General features: G+C 44.6%; 1 protein-coding gene across 2 annotated transcripts; it reads right to left on the reverse strand.

Moving 5' to 3' along the window:
• Nucleotides 1-120: 120 nt before the first annotated feature.
• Nucleotides 121-14670, reverse strand: ankrd24 (ankyrin repeat domain 24). 2 transcript variants are annotated; one of them, XM_084355032.1, is made up of 22 exons: nucleotides 14567-14670; nucleotides 14289-14373; nucleotides 12441-12571; nucleotides 11599-11687; nucleotides 11428-11492; nucleotides 11266-11323; nucleotides 10946-11016; nucleotides 10706-10812; nucleotides 10040-10212; nucleotides 9409-9431; nucleotides 8258-8374; nucleotides 8063-8182; nucleotides 7783-7912; nucleotides 7431-7609; nucleotides 6764-6927; nucleotides 4742-5520; nucleotides 4332-4648; nucleotides 3958-4191; nucleotides 2281-2457; nucleotides 2050-2208; nucleotides 1884-1949; nucleotides 121-535 (listed from the first exon to the last, which is right to left on the reverse strand). In XM_084355032.1, exons 2-22 carry the CDS (start codon nucleotides 14322-14324, stop codon nucleotides 467-469), a joined length of 3264 nt encoding a protein of 1087 aa, XP_084211158.1. In that variant the 5' UTR covers nucleotides 14325-14373; nucleotides 14567-14670; the 3' UTR covers nucleotides 121-466. The 2 variants fall into 2 exon arrangements, with proteins under 2 accessions (XP_084211158.1, XP_084211159.1); XM_084355033.1 differs by lacking the exons at nucleotides 9409-9431; nucleotides 10706-10812; nucleotides 10946-11016; ... (4 more) ...; nucleotides 14289-14373; nucleotides 14567-14670 and adding an exon at nucleotides 9068-9160 and having other exon boundaries at nucleotides 10040-10191.
• Nucleotides 14671-17134: the final 2464 nt, after the last annotated feature.

The raw sequence follows: 17134 nt of genomic DNA on the forward strand, positions 1-17134 counted from the left end.
TCATCCAGAAATAGATGTGAAGGACAGTGTGGAAGCTGTGGCTTTGGAAAGCTTTGTTCAGTCTACAGTGTCTGCGCCTGAAGCAAGTTAGAAAGAACCGGATCGACAGAAGAGCAGTTAGTTTAAGCTTTTTATTATAACAACATTATATAAAATCAATAGGCTTGTCACACAATCAATGCACCTGATTCTATCTCCTAAATAACAACTCACATTCACTTTCTGCTGCCATGAACCCCTGACTTTTAGGCTGCTGTCATCTCAGTCATCCAGCCATGAAGGCACTCTACAGTTCTATTTATGTCCCTGTCCGGCTGTGGTTTAGGTTACTGTATTGTACACATGCAGATGTCTGAACACAGATCAGCTGTATTTGGCTTTCTAGACAAGGTCTCAGTGATGTCGGTCCCACAGGTTTCTGTGCTGGGACTGGAGGCGGAGAGATACTTGCAGCTGTCGTAACGGTTCAGTGTCCCTGCTTTGACATCCTCAGGATTTGGAGTAGCAGGCCCTGCACCTCTTCATCCATTCGACCCTGATGGGCAGCAAAACATAATAAAATATATTTTCTGTGCTGAGGTGACAGCCATGATGGTGTTGGTGACAATCACCATCTTTTAATCAAACTGTGACTTTCTTGACTTGTAAAATTATCTTGTAAATTGACAAACATCATATAAATATAATTCATGGCACATTTCAAAGAGGATCGACAAATAATTTGTCTCTTTGTCATTTTTTTTGCGAAATAAGGTCACATAAGGAAAAACCAGCAGGAGACGGACTTCACAGAAAACTGTTGAGCTTTCCTGGCACACTGATCAAAGCTAGATGTGCCAGGAAGATAGATAACCATCACTGGACGGCCTAACCCAAACCCAACCTTGCCCCAAATCAAAAAGAGGTTTGTAAGATTCCAGCACAAAGCATGTGCAGGTGTTAAAGTGATAGTTTGGGTCTTTTGATGTTAGGTTTTATGAGGTACTTATCCCTAGTCAGTGTGTCAACGGCAGTAGGTGACCGTCATCTCGCTGCCAGTGTGGAGAAGCAGCGTGCAGCGCCGGCAGGCAGTGTTGTGGAATTTCGGCAAACAGTCAGCTTGGCCTTGGCTCGGTTCGTCAGACATCTGTTCTGTAGACATATCTACAGTAGCTTTGAATAACTAGGTTGCAGAGACCATGAGATTTAACTTCACAGAGCAGTCACTATCCTTATCCAGACTTTAACGTCCGTACAGGATACGCATGACCTCCTATCCTGGGAGAATCATATTTTTCTCCCACAGGCAGCAGGGCTTTGTACTGATGAAACACTACTACTGCTGTCGGTGACACACTGACCAGAGATAAGTACCTCATACAAGCCCACATCAGAAAGACTTGAACTATTACTTTAAGTCCAGATGAAGGCTGCATGTCTGGTCTGGAAAAAACTGCAATGTCAACCTCTACCAACCTGCCAACGTTCACCTAAAGGTCAACAACGCCTCTCATTACAACTTACATGACAAAAAGAAACAGTTAATGCGTACACCCTAGTCATGGCTTATGATGAAACTGATAGAAGCAGAAAGCGAGTCGAGCCCCTTTACCCTGCACCTCTTCTGAAATTTCATCCACTTCTTACTGTCTGGTAAGCAGAGATGGTGGACAGATCATTCCCGCTCTTTATTGTCTGCACCACAAAGAGGGACTAACTCAAATCCAGTGGTCTGTGCCATTCACAGTCCAGACTATGAGTGTCTGTGGAGCCCGGCGCACATAGAAAATTTCATTGATCCACCTTGAGATCAAAACTCAGGTGTCAAGTACATATACATATACATATTCACTCAAATGGAAAAAATGTCATGACAAAGTCTCTATTGTGCACAATAAACTGACCTGTACAGCTGCCAGTAAATGGGAGCGGTATATAGTCACCACCTGTTTGTGCTTTCTCTCCCAATCCTGCAAAAAGGTCACAGCAAATGTTACCGTCACGTCAAGTGTGGAAAACATCACATTTTTTTCTCATTTCATACATCCCAGGTGTCAGTGCTCTCCTCACCTGGAGCTGCTGGCTGAGTATGGCGATCCTGTTCTGCAGTGCCACTTGCTGCCCGGGGTTACCATGATGGGTGGATGAGGAGGAGGTGATCCCCAGAGGAGGCGACAGAGCTCCCAGGGCCTCCTTCAGCCGAAAAATCTCCTTGGACAGCTCTGTTATCTGCACAAAGACGGACACGTCAGTTCGGCCACCTCGTGGGTGCTTCAATCAGCAAGCATTCCGAACTCTCACCTTGCGGTCCTTCTCCTTGACCAGGCCCTGGGATTCCTGGATGTCCTTGTGGAGCTCCTGGATGTGGCTGGATTTGGCCTGTAACTCGGCTAGCTGCTGCTGCGCCGTGGCCAGCTGGGACTCCGCGACCTGCCGCTCACTCTTATTAAAGAGAGCCTCCCTCTGCACCTGGAACACCTAGAGCAGTAAAACCAGCAGTGGCACCCTGTCACTAAAGCGAGGCTGTCTGTGTTTGGTGCTTATACAGAAGAGATAGTACAGTTGCAGCTCCAATTAATATCAACAGGTTATCTATAAATTCTGTTTTCATTTTCTCTCAGTAAAATCTAAAATATCTTTTCACCAAATCACAGTTGTCTGAGGTTTTGCTCACGGGAATTTCCAGTTTCCATGCCAGAATGCGAACAAATACAACAAACCAAGCTGCAGAAAATCTGTACACACTTGCTTTTGGCACCATGTTACGCTGTATTTTTGTTTCAGGGAAGTGTGACTTTGTGACATTACCAGGGCAAATTTACATACTAGTATGTGTCGCATGATCTGACATCGCAGGGTTGTTTTTTTGTCTGGGACATCATAATTGTTGCTGCTCCGTGACCATGAATGCAACTAATGAATCACATTTTTGAAACGTCACAGCTTTGTGAGCCAGGGAAAACAGAGAAGACGAAGTACACACATTCTTTACTCCAGTAGAAGTACAGATAAAAAGTACTGATTTAACTTTGTTCCACAAGTAAAAGTAAGAAAGTTTCTCTCTGAAGAACATTTCTACTGGCAAATCTTACTGAACCTGAGCCTTTGTCACCACTGGCCTTTTCTCCCCATTCAAGTGTCCATTTCGGTATGTTTCTGTCTTACATCTTTTACATCGTCACAGGTGTGTGAATTATCTGGATATGAACAGTTAGAAGCAAAAAAAAAAACAACTTCTGCGACAGCGCTAAATAATATAACGTTAGTTTTCGAAAGTCGAGAGTCCTCTCCTCCTTGTATACAGAGATAAAACAGAGAAGACCCTCTGTGCCTCCTCTCTTCTCATTTTATCTCTTCCTCCTCTCCTCTCATTAAAAAAAAAAAAAGCAGCGGCGCACCGCCAAGCAGCAACTGTTTATAATTGATAATTGACTCATTGAGAGTCCTGTACTCAACCCATGCAGCCACAACAGCTCACTTAAAAAGCCGCCTTTGTTGCTTTCTCATAATTTGAAATGATGGCCCTGAAGCAACATTTATTGTGACGTTCTAGGGAACACGAGTTTGACAGCTATGAAATCACAACAGCGTGATTGGTCAGTCGCAATGATGGTCAAACACTAAATGTTGGATATGTGTTCTAGCCAAGCCATTATTCTCTGATAAAATGCCTTCTACTTCATGGCAGTCAGTTCATGGCATATATGGACTATGACCAGGAGCCTATAATCCACATACAACCCTACTTCAGTGCAGCAGTAAACACATATACAGTGGGATCAATGAAACAGAGGAAGGGACTGTACAGAGAAAGTAATACACATATGAATAATGTAGAGGCAGGAAGGAGGCCTTCATGGAACACGGCTCCCTTTGTTGCAGACACAATAAAATCCAATGTGGCTTTAGACGGTACTAGAAGGGGCTATGAAAAGCAGAGACAATAACATGCGTGCACCGACACACACACACACACACCTCAGTGCAGGTCTTCTCATGTTTGCGAGTGAGATCATTGAAACGGGCCGTGGCGGCGTTGATCTCTGCCTGCAAAGAGAGCCGCAGGGCCTCGTGATCCTCCTTGGAGATCAGACCCTGTTCTGCAGCCTTCTGGGACTTGAGCTCTCTCAGCTCCATCTCCTTCTCACTCAGAGCCTCCTGAGCTGCTGCTGTACTGCTCTCACTGGCCTGCAGGGAGCGCTGGAGCTCTCCCTAGGGAGCCAGGAAACACAAGGATTACCTGATATGATGAAGTCTGAACAGCAGCAGCTATGGCAGACTTATTAGCAGAATGCAATATGAAATATCTCAATTAAATCTACTCTAGATCTGTTTGAGGATCCCCTGCTGACCTTCACTTTCTCATGCTCCTCTTTGGGTATGGCGTCCTCCATGGCCTGCAGTTTGGCCTCCAGTCCAGCCGCCTGCTCCTCAGCCTGACCACGCAGAGTCTTCTCCTCCTGGAGCTCCTGCAGTGTCTGAGCTAGCTGCTCTGATACTGCAGACAGCGCCTCCTTGTGTTTAGAGAGTGGCACTGCGTCTTTCAGCTGCAGGGCGTCCTGTGCCCGGCCCTCTCGCTCAGCACACAGACAGTCCAGGGCCTGGGCTGCTTCCTGTCTCGCCACCTCCAGTTCTTCTCTCACTGCCGTCAGGGAGCGTCTGGACTGATCTGATTAGACAGAAAAAGTAGAAATTTTACATTTTAAATTTTTTCTGTGGAACCCAAAAACGTACTTAAAGTGGGACAAAAATCTATGCAAACCTGATCTGACTGAGGGCTCTGAGCTCTCTGAGTTCTCCTCCTCTTCTTCCTCCTCTTGGACATCTATGCGGGGAGGAGGCCTGAGTCTCTCCAGGTCCAGCAGAGCATCGTTGAGCCTCCGAGCCACGTCTGCCCTCTCCCTGGCCAGCTGCTCACACTGGAGCCCCAGAGTCACCTGCACCTCCTCCAACTCCGAGCGGGGCACGCACTTTCTCAGCTGCCCCTCCAGCTCTCCCACTCGCTCTTGGAGACGGCGGACCTGATCTCCTTCTCCTCCTGCTCCTCCCTCTCTCCCTGACGTCCTGCTCTCTGCCAGGGCTGCCTCCAACACAGATACTTTGTCACGGAGGCTCTTCACTGTTTCCGTCTCCTCTACTTCGCCGTCTTTCTCCCCTTCTTGTGTTGTAGAGTCCTTGCGATCCAGAGCAGCCTGGAGTTCCTCTACTTTCTCTGTCAGCTGTTTGATTGTGTCACTGTCCTGGCCGCTCTGACCCCCTGCCTCGCCCCGTCTCTTAGCTAGCTCCTCCTCTAGCTCTGTCACCCTCGCTCTCAGCTGCTGTGCCTCTTGGCTGGGACCACCGTCTTCAGTCCCACCACCTGCCGCAGCAGTACCCCCTTCACCACACTCTACAGAGAGCACCCCAAGGCGCATATGCTCCCTCAGCTCCTCCAGCTCAGACTGGGAGGAGGCCAACTGCTCCTCCAGCACTCGCAGCTTCTCCTTCAGAGCCTCCGTGCTCTCTGCATGTGCACCTCCTCCCTGAGACTTCTCATCACCCCTGCAGGACAAGACAAAGATGATCAATCTTTGAAGCACTCAGCTCAATAATATCAGCTTCTAAATCACATCGATGACACAGTGAATAAAACATGTCAAACATCATACAATAACCCCACCCTGTCCTATCCTGTAAGGGTCACTGCAACGGACAAAAATTATTTTGTGATACCTTTATACCACTGCAGCCGTGGTATGTACAGGTATATGTATGTGTATGTGTATGTTTACATGTATATGTAAATGTGTATACATGTATGTATCCATCTATATATATATGTATGTCTGTACATGTCTATATATGTCTGTCTATATACCTTTGTCTATATTTGTTTGTTTGTTTTTTGCTGTTACCTATCTATGCCCTTCATGCTTTTGTATTTGTTGATACGTCCATATTCATATCAATATATGTATGCACGATTTGGTGAAAAAAGGGTAAAAAAAAGTCCATAATATGTCATTAAATAGGGAAGAATTCTCATCACGGTTTCTTTTTTCTCAAAGGCTACTGTGTGGCGCTTTCAAATTGCTTGATTTGTCAAATGAACAGTCCACAAATCCAAAGATAAAGATATTCAGCTAACATATACAACAGAGAAAAGTATCAAATGATTTCATTTGAGTAAGCATAACCAACAAATGCTTGGGCTTTTGTGCTCAATAAATAATTTGCTTTTGATCAATCAGAGGTTGTCAAAAGTGGGCCTATCAATACTTCCATACTTTTTCGATAACGTGTTTAAAGCGATATGATATCCGCATCCTAAAGTATAGAGAGTAGTATCAATCCATCAATTAAATAATCATTACAGCATTACACCAGGGTTCAAAACTTTAACCACTGTAATAATGGCGTGTGCATCTGCAACACATGATGAGATAAATTCATAGTATGTATATTTATCATTAATTAGTATATAATATATGTGGGTAAGCAACAAAGATGTTAGAAAGACAACAAATATCATGTACTAGAGGTCAAGACACCATCAGATCAGTGATGTCCTGAGTAGCCTGCTCAGCCTCCAGCATGCTGCGGGAAAATAGAAATGCTCAGCATGTTTAAAAACAGCCCCAAGCAGACACTGCTGAGACTTTGGAACAGATATTAGCAAGGGCGTGCACATCTCAGAATAAAGGCCTGATCTAATACAGCAGAGTTTAAGTGAATGTGATCTGTGATGGCGACTTCAGTTTCCCAGTCATAAATGTGCCAGAACGTATGAATCAATCAGTCTTACCGCTCCTCTGCCACGCTGGAGGCCTCGTCTGAAGCCTGGGCCTGAGAGAGGCGCTCCTGAAGGGCTTCGAACTCCTTCCTCAGGGTCTCGTACTGTACTAAAGGGACAAAGTCCGAGCTGGAGGTCTGCATGTCTGTGTCATCCTTCTCAAACATCTCCAGCATCTGTACACAGCAGAGAGGAAGTTATGGAGGTTATCACCTTCATAAAATATTAACATCTCTGGTAACGGAATGAATATTAATGCTACTTGTAAGTGGTTGAGTACCATCAACTGCAGGTACTCAATACTAAACAGAGTATTCTGCTGATTTAAAAATTGAGGGACGGACATTAAAGAACCGCAGTGCTTCAACCAGTATGACCCAGTTAGCAAAGAATGTCTACAAAATGCCCTCATATCTCCATCTGATGCTGCTCTATTTATACCTGTGTGAACACATGTGCCTCAGTGCATTAGTGCACCAGAGTGCAGCATCATAAAGTTTAAGTGGTCATGACTAACGCTTGAGTCAGAGGCATTAAGCCACTCTCGAACCAGACGCTTCATCTTCTGCCTGGGAACCATTTAATAATCACTTCACTATCAATTTATCCTCCTCAAAGAGTCCCGCAACCACGTGTGAGCATGTGTGTATTCGTGCAGTTGTACTCTCTCTGACCTCACCTGCACTTTGAGGGCTAGCTCAGAGTTTTGTGAGGTCAGTTCCTCTATTTGTTTGTGCAGCTCAGCAACAGTTCCTGGGTCTGCAGGGGCAGGAGAGGGGCGGGCTGAGTCTGCGTCCCCTTGAGAAGTAGCCTCATCCTGAGCAGGGGAGGCTCTGGAACGCTTGGAGAGCAGCTTCTCTAGAGGGAAAGTTCAAGAGCAACAACAACAAAAATAAATCTGTGCACCTCCTCGAGGGGGTGGACAAACAGGAAAGCAAACAGGAATGTGTAATAGCAGAGACAGATGAATGGAAGTACATGCATGCTCCCTGCCAGGGCGTGGGAAGTACATGCTCACATTTATTGCATACCTGGGAAGTCAAACATTTCATCCATGTCCTCAGAGTCACTGGCCCCAATACCATGACCTCCCTTCAGCTCCTCCAGCAACTTGTCTCTCTCTGCCTCTGCCTCCTGCAGACGCTGCTTTAGCTGGGACAACTACAATGCAGAACAAATGTAAAAGTGGTTACAACAAGCAATCCTTAGTCTTCATAATTGAAGTCTTCGGTACAGTTGCACATACTGCCAATAAATAGGTATTTTTGCATAGATGTGAATGAGAATGGCCGTCTGCACAGTGGGCAGTACCTCCTCCAAGGCAGAGAGGGCGCTCTGTTGCTGCTGCTCCAAGGCTTTGATCTTCTGCAGCAGACGGCCTCTCTCCAGACGCAGCCGTCGAATCTCCTCAAACACCTCCTCATCCTCCGCCTGACAAAAAAAATGTTAATATGAAGGACAAACAGCAATAATTACTTAACAAAGATCTAAATTTGCAGTCCTGACCTGGGCTGGTTGTTGTGTTTCTGGAGGCTGGGGAGAAGGAGACTGGGACTGGGGCTCAGGGGACCGGGCAGGTGGAGCAGGATTCCGGGGTTGAGGAGAGGGCGGCAAACCCTGGATCTTTGTTAATAGAAAACAGAATAAAGCAAATCTTTGTTAGTCATCAAAGACATTATGCGTTTTAGTTAATCTCTTGAGAAGCAATTTTGTGTTACAGAGACATTACCAAAGGAATTACTGTGAAACTGGCTTAAATATGGACACTTTTGAATCTTTAGTGGTACTATATAGGTGACCAGGGATAACTGAGATAAATATTTTTGTTTGTCCCGGTTGTACGTAGTCTCTGAGTGACTAAGTTGCATTGTGGGTAAAGTAGGTGCCAAGTTTTGAAAAGGAGGACGAATGTGTAGAATAAAGTAGGTGATATTTCTGGTTCTGCTGTTTTTTTGTTTTTTTATTTGTTTTTAAACCATCATAATGAGTCCAACAGTGTATGATGACTTTTTAAAACTTGGCACCTACTTTCCCAAAATGCAATTTAACCACTGAGTGACATCACTGGAGGCATTTTATCAGAATACATCTGGAGCCACAAAAGGCTTCATACTACTTTTTTCACATAGGCAGTAGTACTCCCCGAGGCCTGTAAACACACTGTAATGTGTAAAATTGGTGGAGTTACCCTTTAACTAAACAATCTGACAAAGCAAAATGAGCAAATAACGGTTGGGAATATACTTGCAACTTGTGATACTACTTTCGATTAAAAGAAAATGTGTTTCCCATCCACTGAGATGCTTCTCACAGTACCTGGAGAGGAGAGCGAGGTGGCGGAGGAGCTTTCCGTTTGCGGGGGGTAGTGCCCCCTTGCACTGATGAAGCGGCTGAGGGGACTTGTGGGGGCTGCGTGAGGGTGGGAGAGGGGTTCACAGACAAGCAAAGGTCAAGCTCAACTTAAAACGCGAGAACAGAGGAAGCTACGATAAGACAAAAGGGATGGCAACAAAGGGGAACGAAAGCCAACGAAAAGAGAGCAGCACGCAAAAACAATGACCTCATATTGGAAAACATGCACAATATGATCGGCCAGAGTGGGCCATGATCTCATTTGATGGTGGGGAGTGATCCAACACACAGCTATGCAAAATTACCTCCTCGCCTGCGCCCTCAGGAGCTACGTAAGCAGAGGGAAAGAGACACACAGCAAAACACTTTAACCCCGAGAGCAACCGAGTCAGCAAACAGCATATGAACTTTCATTTCCTCTCATTTTTTTAACATGTAATTTATTATTAGTAGTGGTCGTGTATCTTTCAGTAAATCCACCAAAATGCAATGCAATTATGGAATAAAAGCCACTGTGGTCGAGCATCATATGTGCACCAAATTCTCTCCTTCATCTCCTTTTCAAACCAGTCACACATCTGCTTTTCATATATCAGCAATGTCTTTGTTGGGAGATAAAAGTGGAACAAGCCTTTCGTCTCTCTCGCTCTCTCTTTTTTTTTTTTTTTTAAATCCCACTTCACAATCACACCCAGCTGTCCTCCTGATCCACTTCCTCCTGTTACAGCTGTTTCCTGGGGGAGCAGAGGCACAGCCAGGATCGGGAGCAGCACAGAAGCCTCACTTGGTCTCACGATATGTTACATGCTGCGGCCACGTGTTTCATATAACGCTGCCGCTTTATTTCATTGAGCAAATCTAACTAGGCTCAGTTCATAATAATGTGATAATAAAAAGAGTGAACGTGAAAAATAGACTTCAGTCCTCGTACTGTACCTGGAGGTACTCCGTCCTGCAACATCTGCATGATGCGTTGGTTGCCCGTGGTTGCGCTGTAGTCGGTGGCATTGTGTCCGAGGGCGTCGATCAGCTGTGTGTTGGCCCCGCCTCTCAGGAGAGCCTCTATGGTCTCAACACTGTCGCTCTCACATGCCAGCATCAGTGCAGACCTGACAAAAAAAACTATCATAGTAAGAACAGGAAAACAGCTGAATTGAGCCAACTAACAATGGTCACATATCTCAGTGTGCTTAAACATCCAGAACTCTAAGTTTTCATTTTGGCCAAGGAATTTTTTCTTTTTGTAATGATGCAGCCAGGAAAAAGTTGGTAATTTCACCTCCTTAACCACGGATAATTCTCTAATCATCCTCTCTGAAGAGACAGCCAAGGTCAAACTGCAAGCTGTTGCTCCCTGCTGGAGATCTTGACCTGCCTCCTTCCAAAATCTGCCCCTCACATTGCAGACTTTCTACGAGAATCCCTCCTGTGTCCTGACCCAAACAACCCCGCAGCTGTGAGAATAATCCTAAAGAAGGTTTTTTGGCTCTAGCTTAGCTAAGAAGGCTGTTTCATGCCCTAGTCTGCCTCAGCACCATTTGACACTCTCTATCCTTAGGCCTCAACAGCACCAGAGGGGGAGTAGAAAATCTGTCCATGTACCTTCCCTGGTTGTCTTGTATGTTTGCATTGGCACCTCGCCCCAAGAGAAAGACACACAGCTCCACTCTGCTCATCTGGGCTGCTAAAATCAAAGGTGTGGCCCCGTCCTGACAGAGGGATACATGTGGTTATTCATCATGGAGCAACAACACAGGCATTTGATAATGTTGTCTAATGTACTGTACTGTGTAAGTTAAAAGTAAAAGCAAAACAAACTTTAGATAAAACTCTTCAACATACCCCATCTTGGACATCTAGATCGGCTTTAAAATCCCACAGGGTCTCAGTGCAGGACAAGCAGCCACTGACCGCTGCAGGAAATATCAGAGGTTTAGATACAGTCAAACAGGTGTTGTACATTATGAAATACACTGTACTGTATACTGTACCATCAAACTGATTTTGAAGCTGTTATTTTAAGCAAATAAAGGTACACAATGTTGCTTTAAGTTCAACTTTAGCATTCCTTTACATCTCTTCACTTTTAATACTTAAAATGTGTCAAATGGGATCTATCAGAGAAATTTGCTGTGTGTTAAGTAGCTGTTACTCTGTGTTACCTGCATGATGAAGCGCCGTCCTCCCAATGCTGTCTGTGCAATCGACTGCTAATCTCTCCTGTCCGGAAACATGGCAACAAACGACAGCAAAGAATAAACCATTTGTAAAACGATCATTCTATTTATATTTTACAGTATTTGTTAGTTAATTCTGAGTTTTACCTGTAAGAGTCTCTTTAAACACTCCGATTGGCTGTTTTTGGCTGCGAGATGAAGGGCACTGAAGCCTGGGATCATTCATAAGCAGACATTTATAAAGAATCCATCACACGCTTGACTCAACAGCCTTGGCTTATAAGATAAAAACTTTTATTTGATAATAAAATACCATACCAGCACCATCAGTGACGTTGAGGTCCGCTCCTTGAGCGATGATGGCCTCCAGACAGTCTAGCCGGCCTCGAGACGCACTGAGGTGGAACCTGGCATGAAGAAGAAGGACGTTACAGATTCACCAGTGATAAGAGATGAGGAATGAGAATCGGTTTGTATATAAAATATGTGATTATTTTAGTTTTCTTTTTCTTTCCCAACTGCCGATTTCACTGATCAGTTGAATGTGCAGTATGTGAGAATTGGCCACCTGTTGAAGTCATACTTAAAACAAACAGGGGGCAGCATATCACCAGAGTGACTGCTAACCGCTGCTAAGTGCGGTTGCTGATAGCCAGTTAGCTCAGTTAGCCATGAAGCTAGCGGTCCGGACTGGGAGCTTGGGGACAAGGGGAGTGTTGGTGTTTACGCCACTAGCAAAGGAGCTTTGGACCCATACGGGCCAGGGCTAACTTCAGTAGACATCTCTGTAATAAAATACATAGAGGTCACAACATCAGAATTGTTGTTTAATTTTACTTTTTATGTCTTCAATTAAAATTCTTACATATTGCACCATTAAGTTTTACAAGCAGATAGGCAATAAAACTTGACCATTTATCATAACATGGATAAAGTGAATTCATAGTGGTATAGATTCACTACAGCCCATTCAGTGCCCACACACATATTGGTATGTATTCAAAGGCAAAACTGCTTTGCTTCACTAGAAATAATGTGTTTAATGTTTCCAGAAGCAACAATAGTCCTTCTTAAAATAACTGCAACAGTAGAATTTAACAATTACTACCTGAATTCCTTCCAGTGACTAAGATTGATAAAACATTAGGTGCCCAACTTACGCCGACTTGCCCTCAGCATCCAGCTTGGTTGGACAGAGGCCCTTTTTGACGATGAGAGCCGAGACTTTGTCGGGTTCATTCTGCTCCACAGCCTGCAGGAGTCTCTCATCACTCTTACTCCAGTCCTGACTCTGAGGGGGGGGCAAAGCCAGAGAACTGGTCACCACCCTGAACTGCCCCAGTGGAAACTGATGCCACACTGCATATCTCATAACACACATAACAAGAGATGACTGGGCTGCAGCCGACATAAATATAACAGAATTAGGATGTGTTATGATTATATATAACATATGCGATACTAGTTTTACAAGATACGATAAACTACTTTTTCACACAGTATAAGAAAAGAGGGAGAAATTAATTTACATTGCTTTACATGTGATTAGTGGATGAAGAGAGAGGATACCTACTGGCAGCGGCAGCAGGCTGAAACAACAGAGCTGCTTCACCAGGCTAAAAACAGGCTGCTGAGGATCCATAACTGCTAGCAGGTCATTACACACACATAAACACAGCTACAAAGTACCGAGCCAGCACTGTATGTCAGGCTAATCTACACATTAACATTAGAAACTGCAGAGAACTAGAACCAGATACCCTTCAGAGGTCACAGCAACGTCATAGTAGAGATCTACATACCAGAGAATATATTCTATCCTCAAAATCACACCTCCAATGAAACCGACAAGCTTGTCACACAAAAACTCTGACATGCACACGCTGTCATAGCTATTAGTCTGCCGGTGCAGTGCTCCCTGTCCGCATCCAAAACGCCATCCTATAATCCTGCTTCAGCTGCTAGCAGGGACACACTCAGCTGCCCCTCACACACTGCCACCGCCTTCCCTTTCTCACTGTCCTCCTTTCTCTAACCTAATAATTTCTCTGTAGCAGACTTCCTCCCTCACTCCATTAGTTTTTTTTTGGTCAGGTCCTGCACGGTACCCCCCTGGCAGCGTCATCCTGTAGCTCTGTTTCTCTGCAGTTACAGAGCAGGGCCCGGGTGATGTGAGGACTCAGCAAAATGAGGAGAAACAGAGCTGTCTCTGCTCTGCAGGTTTGGATTGTCATTTACGGGACAGAGGGGACGTAACGAGGCACATAAATGAGCTGAAATCTTACATAACCTCGGATTAGCTTATGTATGTGGGAAACCCTGGGAGATATATGCATGCAGGATATTTATAAATCCGTCTATCTTATCTTTCCGTCTGACAGGTTAATATACGAGAGAAGACAGATGATCATCCTTGTCATCATTGTGGTGACAGAGAGGTGGATGGACAGTAACAGGCTGTAACTCTGCTAAAAGCATCCATCAGGATCCAGATGTTCACGCTACATTGTAAACACAGCAGTTGCCACTTCACGTGCTTGTACCAGTGCCCCAGGTCACTGGCACCAGTATGTACATAAACTATTAGCTACATGGAGTGGGCAAAAAAGTAAAATCTTAAAAATGCAGCACCTTTTCGGGAACAGGGCAAACACCCCCATTACATAACCCTTGAGGGCAGCATCGGGGTGACAGCAGGGGAGTGGGGATTCATTGAATGTGTGAGTGTGTGCACGTAGGTGTGAATAATTGAAGGCTACCTGAGATCCCTGGTTATAGAAGCAGTCTGGAGACAGCCCTGCTCTCCTGCTGCTGCTCAATGACACTGAATCCCACTGCCCCCCATACACACACACAAGAAGCAACTTGGGATCTTTATAAATGGCTTCTTAATGTAGAGCAGCCTAACATTGTAATAGTAGGTTAAAACACAGCTTGCACAGCCCGTATCTCTGAATAGCTTGCAGGAATAGCAAACAGGTAACTGTAAAGCTCCAGGTGGCTCTTACCTCGTTCTTTTTAAACTTTGCCTTCAGACTCTTCATAGTGCTTTAGTATCGTGAGACCTTGATGGCCTTTGTCTCAACAGGAACACTGCAATGAAACCTGAGTGTTATTGTGAGTCACTTAAAAGAGTTTTCATTTATTACCCATGATTCATCAGGAAAATGGCAACATGTGGGTGCATCAAAACATCAAGGGAATACATAAGGACCGTAAGCTAACCAGGCTAACATAAACCCAAAGCAGTTAATGTACACATGTATATAGTGAGCGTGCAGCTTACCTGTGGAGTACAGTCCAGCTCCAGGTGAGTCTCTCCTCTGTCCCATCAGCTGCTCGCAGAACACTGAAGTCACTGCAGCTTGGCGGACAGCAGGAATGCACCCGCCCCCATCGTAAATCAACCAATCAGCAATGCGCAAAACGCCGGATCGGCGTTTGATTGGCGATGATGGACGATAAGTCGTGTCAGTCGCTGCCAGGACAACGTGGGACACTTTTGCGGACGTGGGCTAAGTTAAAGAGCTGTCATTGTGTGGACGGCTTGTCTTTTTGTCGGCAGCACGTCTAGCTAACAGTCACAACTAAACATGGGGGGTTGTTGGGAAAGTTCCTCATTTTGGACATTTGAGCCAATCACCGAAAGTAAAGTGAATTCAGCCAATGGCAACGCTGGAAGAGCTGAACCCGGAAGTAAACATTGTACTGTGATAAAAGAGAAAGGTGAGTGAGAAATACAAAAATAGCCAAGTGTAGAGCTAGCTTAAATGTTACCCTACTATTTCTTAGTGCTAATGAGCTTATATACTCCATTAAAGTTATATTTTACTGAGGCTATAACATTAATTCACTCTGTTTTTTATGAATATGCATCCACACTGCCCAGTTCCTTCTCATTAATGCATACTAATTGAGCTAGTTTTTATTTTATTTTATAAATAAGAAGTTAAATAAGACATGCCTCATGTTGTTGTTTATAAATTATACATGCAATACACACCATCCACCAAATGAGGGCAGTAAATGCAAGGCAGAGGACACTGGAAATCAATTACTCCTTCAGTGTAAGTCTGTGTATCCTCTTTTCCAGCCTTTAAAAGACCTCATGATTGTATTTAGATTATATTCATGGTTTTGACAGAGAGCCTTTGTTGGTGTATGTCAAGTTGCACATGACCTTCTACAGCCACTGGTGCTCGACAACATGTTTGTGTACCTCCCAGATTTCCAGGCTGTTCAATTGAGGAAAAAAAAGAGCAACAACTGAAAGCGTGAAGTTCAGAGAAAATGTCACATCCATATTTAGCCCTTTATAATTAGGGAGTCTTATTAATTCTCTGAATTATTTCACAACGCCTTGTTGTTTCTGTTCGATTCAATTAAATCTTTGGCTCCCGTGCAGGGGTGTTTACCGTGCATGAAGAAACACGATGACTTTATACACGTCTGTCTGCCTGTCTGTCTGTCTGTCTGTTTGAGATTATCTCTCACTGCGAGAGATCCCGATTTTCCATTTCTGTTTTCCTCTCCCCTGTGCTCTCCATGTGTCGAGTGTGACAGCTTGCCTGTCTCTGATTTTCCATCTCTTGCTCACTTTCAATCTTTTCTTCCGCACAGTTCTGGCTCTCAGCCCGGCCAGGATGGAAACAAAAATTCAATGTATGCTCAATATGTTATACAGGGCTGTAGAGGAGGTGGTAAGACTCTGTGGATTTTGCAGATGAAAAAAGGGGAACGTATGGCTGAGGAGGGGAAGGAAGATGATTGGTGCATGCAAAGATGTGACAAGGGATAAGAATGCAAAGGTAGGAAGGAATGGCAGAGAAAGGAGGAAGATGGGGAGTACAGGAAAGGTACCGAGTCCCTGAAGAACCAAAGGAGGCATTCTTTAAGATGTGAGGAAGTTTTTATCCCAACATACTGTGTAGAAAAAGATCTTCTCTTCTATTCTATCAACTTATTGAATGAATGGACCTCATTCCCAGAAGGTAAGAACTTTAGCTCAACATATTGATATTGTTCCCACATGATAATGACTGGCTCTCACAATATATGAATAAGATTTTGTTGTTCCCACAATCTTGTTCCGTCAGCTATTTAAATCCAATCCTTTTGGGTGGACTAGTGCAGAAAGAAGGAGACATAAAACAGATGGTCAGCCCTGGAGAACTTCTTTCCCACTGAGACAAATTTGACAGGCGCCTGTCTCGGCTGATGTCATGAAATTGATCCAGCCTTTAAGTTTACGGCTTAACCTTTTATAACTGATTTACACTGGGCTGCTGGGACCTGCGAGATGTTTCCAATGACACACCCTCAGTGACTTCAGATGTCCCTCACAAACAGTTTGGGACTTCCTTATGATCCCCACGACCCTCCTTTAGGTCTGAAACCGGCGCTAAGTGAACACTGGAGCAGAGGCAGGCAGGAAAAGGCGGATATTAAGGTCTTCGTGGGATGATGGTTGTGGGGGGTGGATTCTAGCTGGATGACCTCATCCAGTCTCCCGCCCCTGGGAGAACGTGAGCTCACGAGCCTCGTAAAGAAAGAGGCATTTGTGGTCTTTTAACAGACTTAGATAGCCTTGCTCAGTGTAGCACACAATCCAATTTAGCAGCTTTGGCCCTGGGTAATGGGACATCTGTGAGAGGATGAAACACGTTCTGACTAGAGGATGAAACAAAGGGAACGAAACCTCACTTTTCAATCAGGGTGGACAGGCTTCAGTGCTTCTGTCATCTTGTTTTTTTGTGATATGGAGTGTTTTTGTGTCCACACTTCTGTCTAAACTTGACTACACCACTGTTCAGAGGATCATGGGATTCCTCTTTTCCTCGAAACCCTTTTATGA

The sequence above is a fragment of the Pagrus pagrus genome (genome assembly GCF_965226575.1).
Source record: "Pagrus pagrus genome assembly, chromosome: 6".
Classification (NCBI taxonomy): Eukaryota; Metazoa; Chordata; class Actinopteri; order Spariformes; family Sparidae; genus Pagrus; species Pagrus pagrus.

Coding starts and splice junctions, on each gene's coding strand:
- ankrd24 (XM_084355032.1), bottom strand. CDS start 14,324: ATGAAGAGTCTGAAGGCAAAGTTTAAAAAGAACGAG. Junction 8,183..8,257: donor AAACACAACAACCAGCCCAG/GTCAGGACTGCA, acceptor TTTTTTTGTCAG/GCGGAGGATGAGGAGGTGTT. Junction 7,610..7,782: donor TGAAATGTTTGACTTCCCAG/GTATGCAATAAA, acceptor CTTTCCCTCTAG/AGAAGCTGCTCTCCAAGCGT.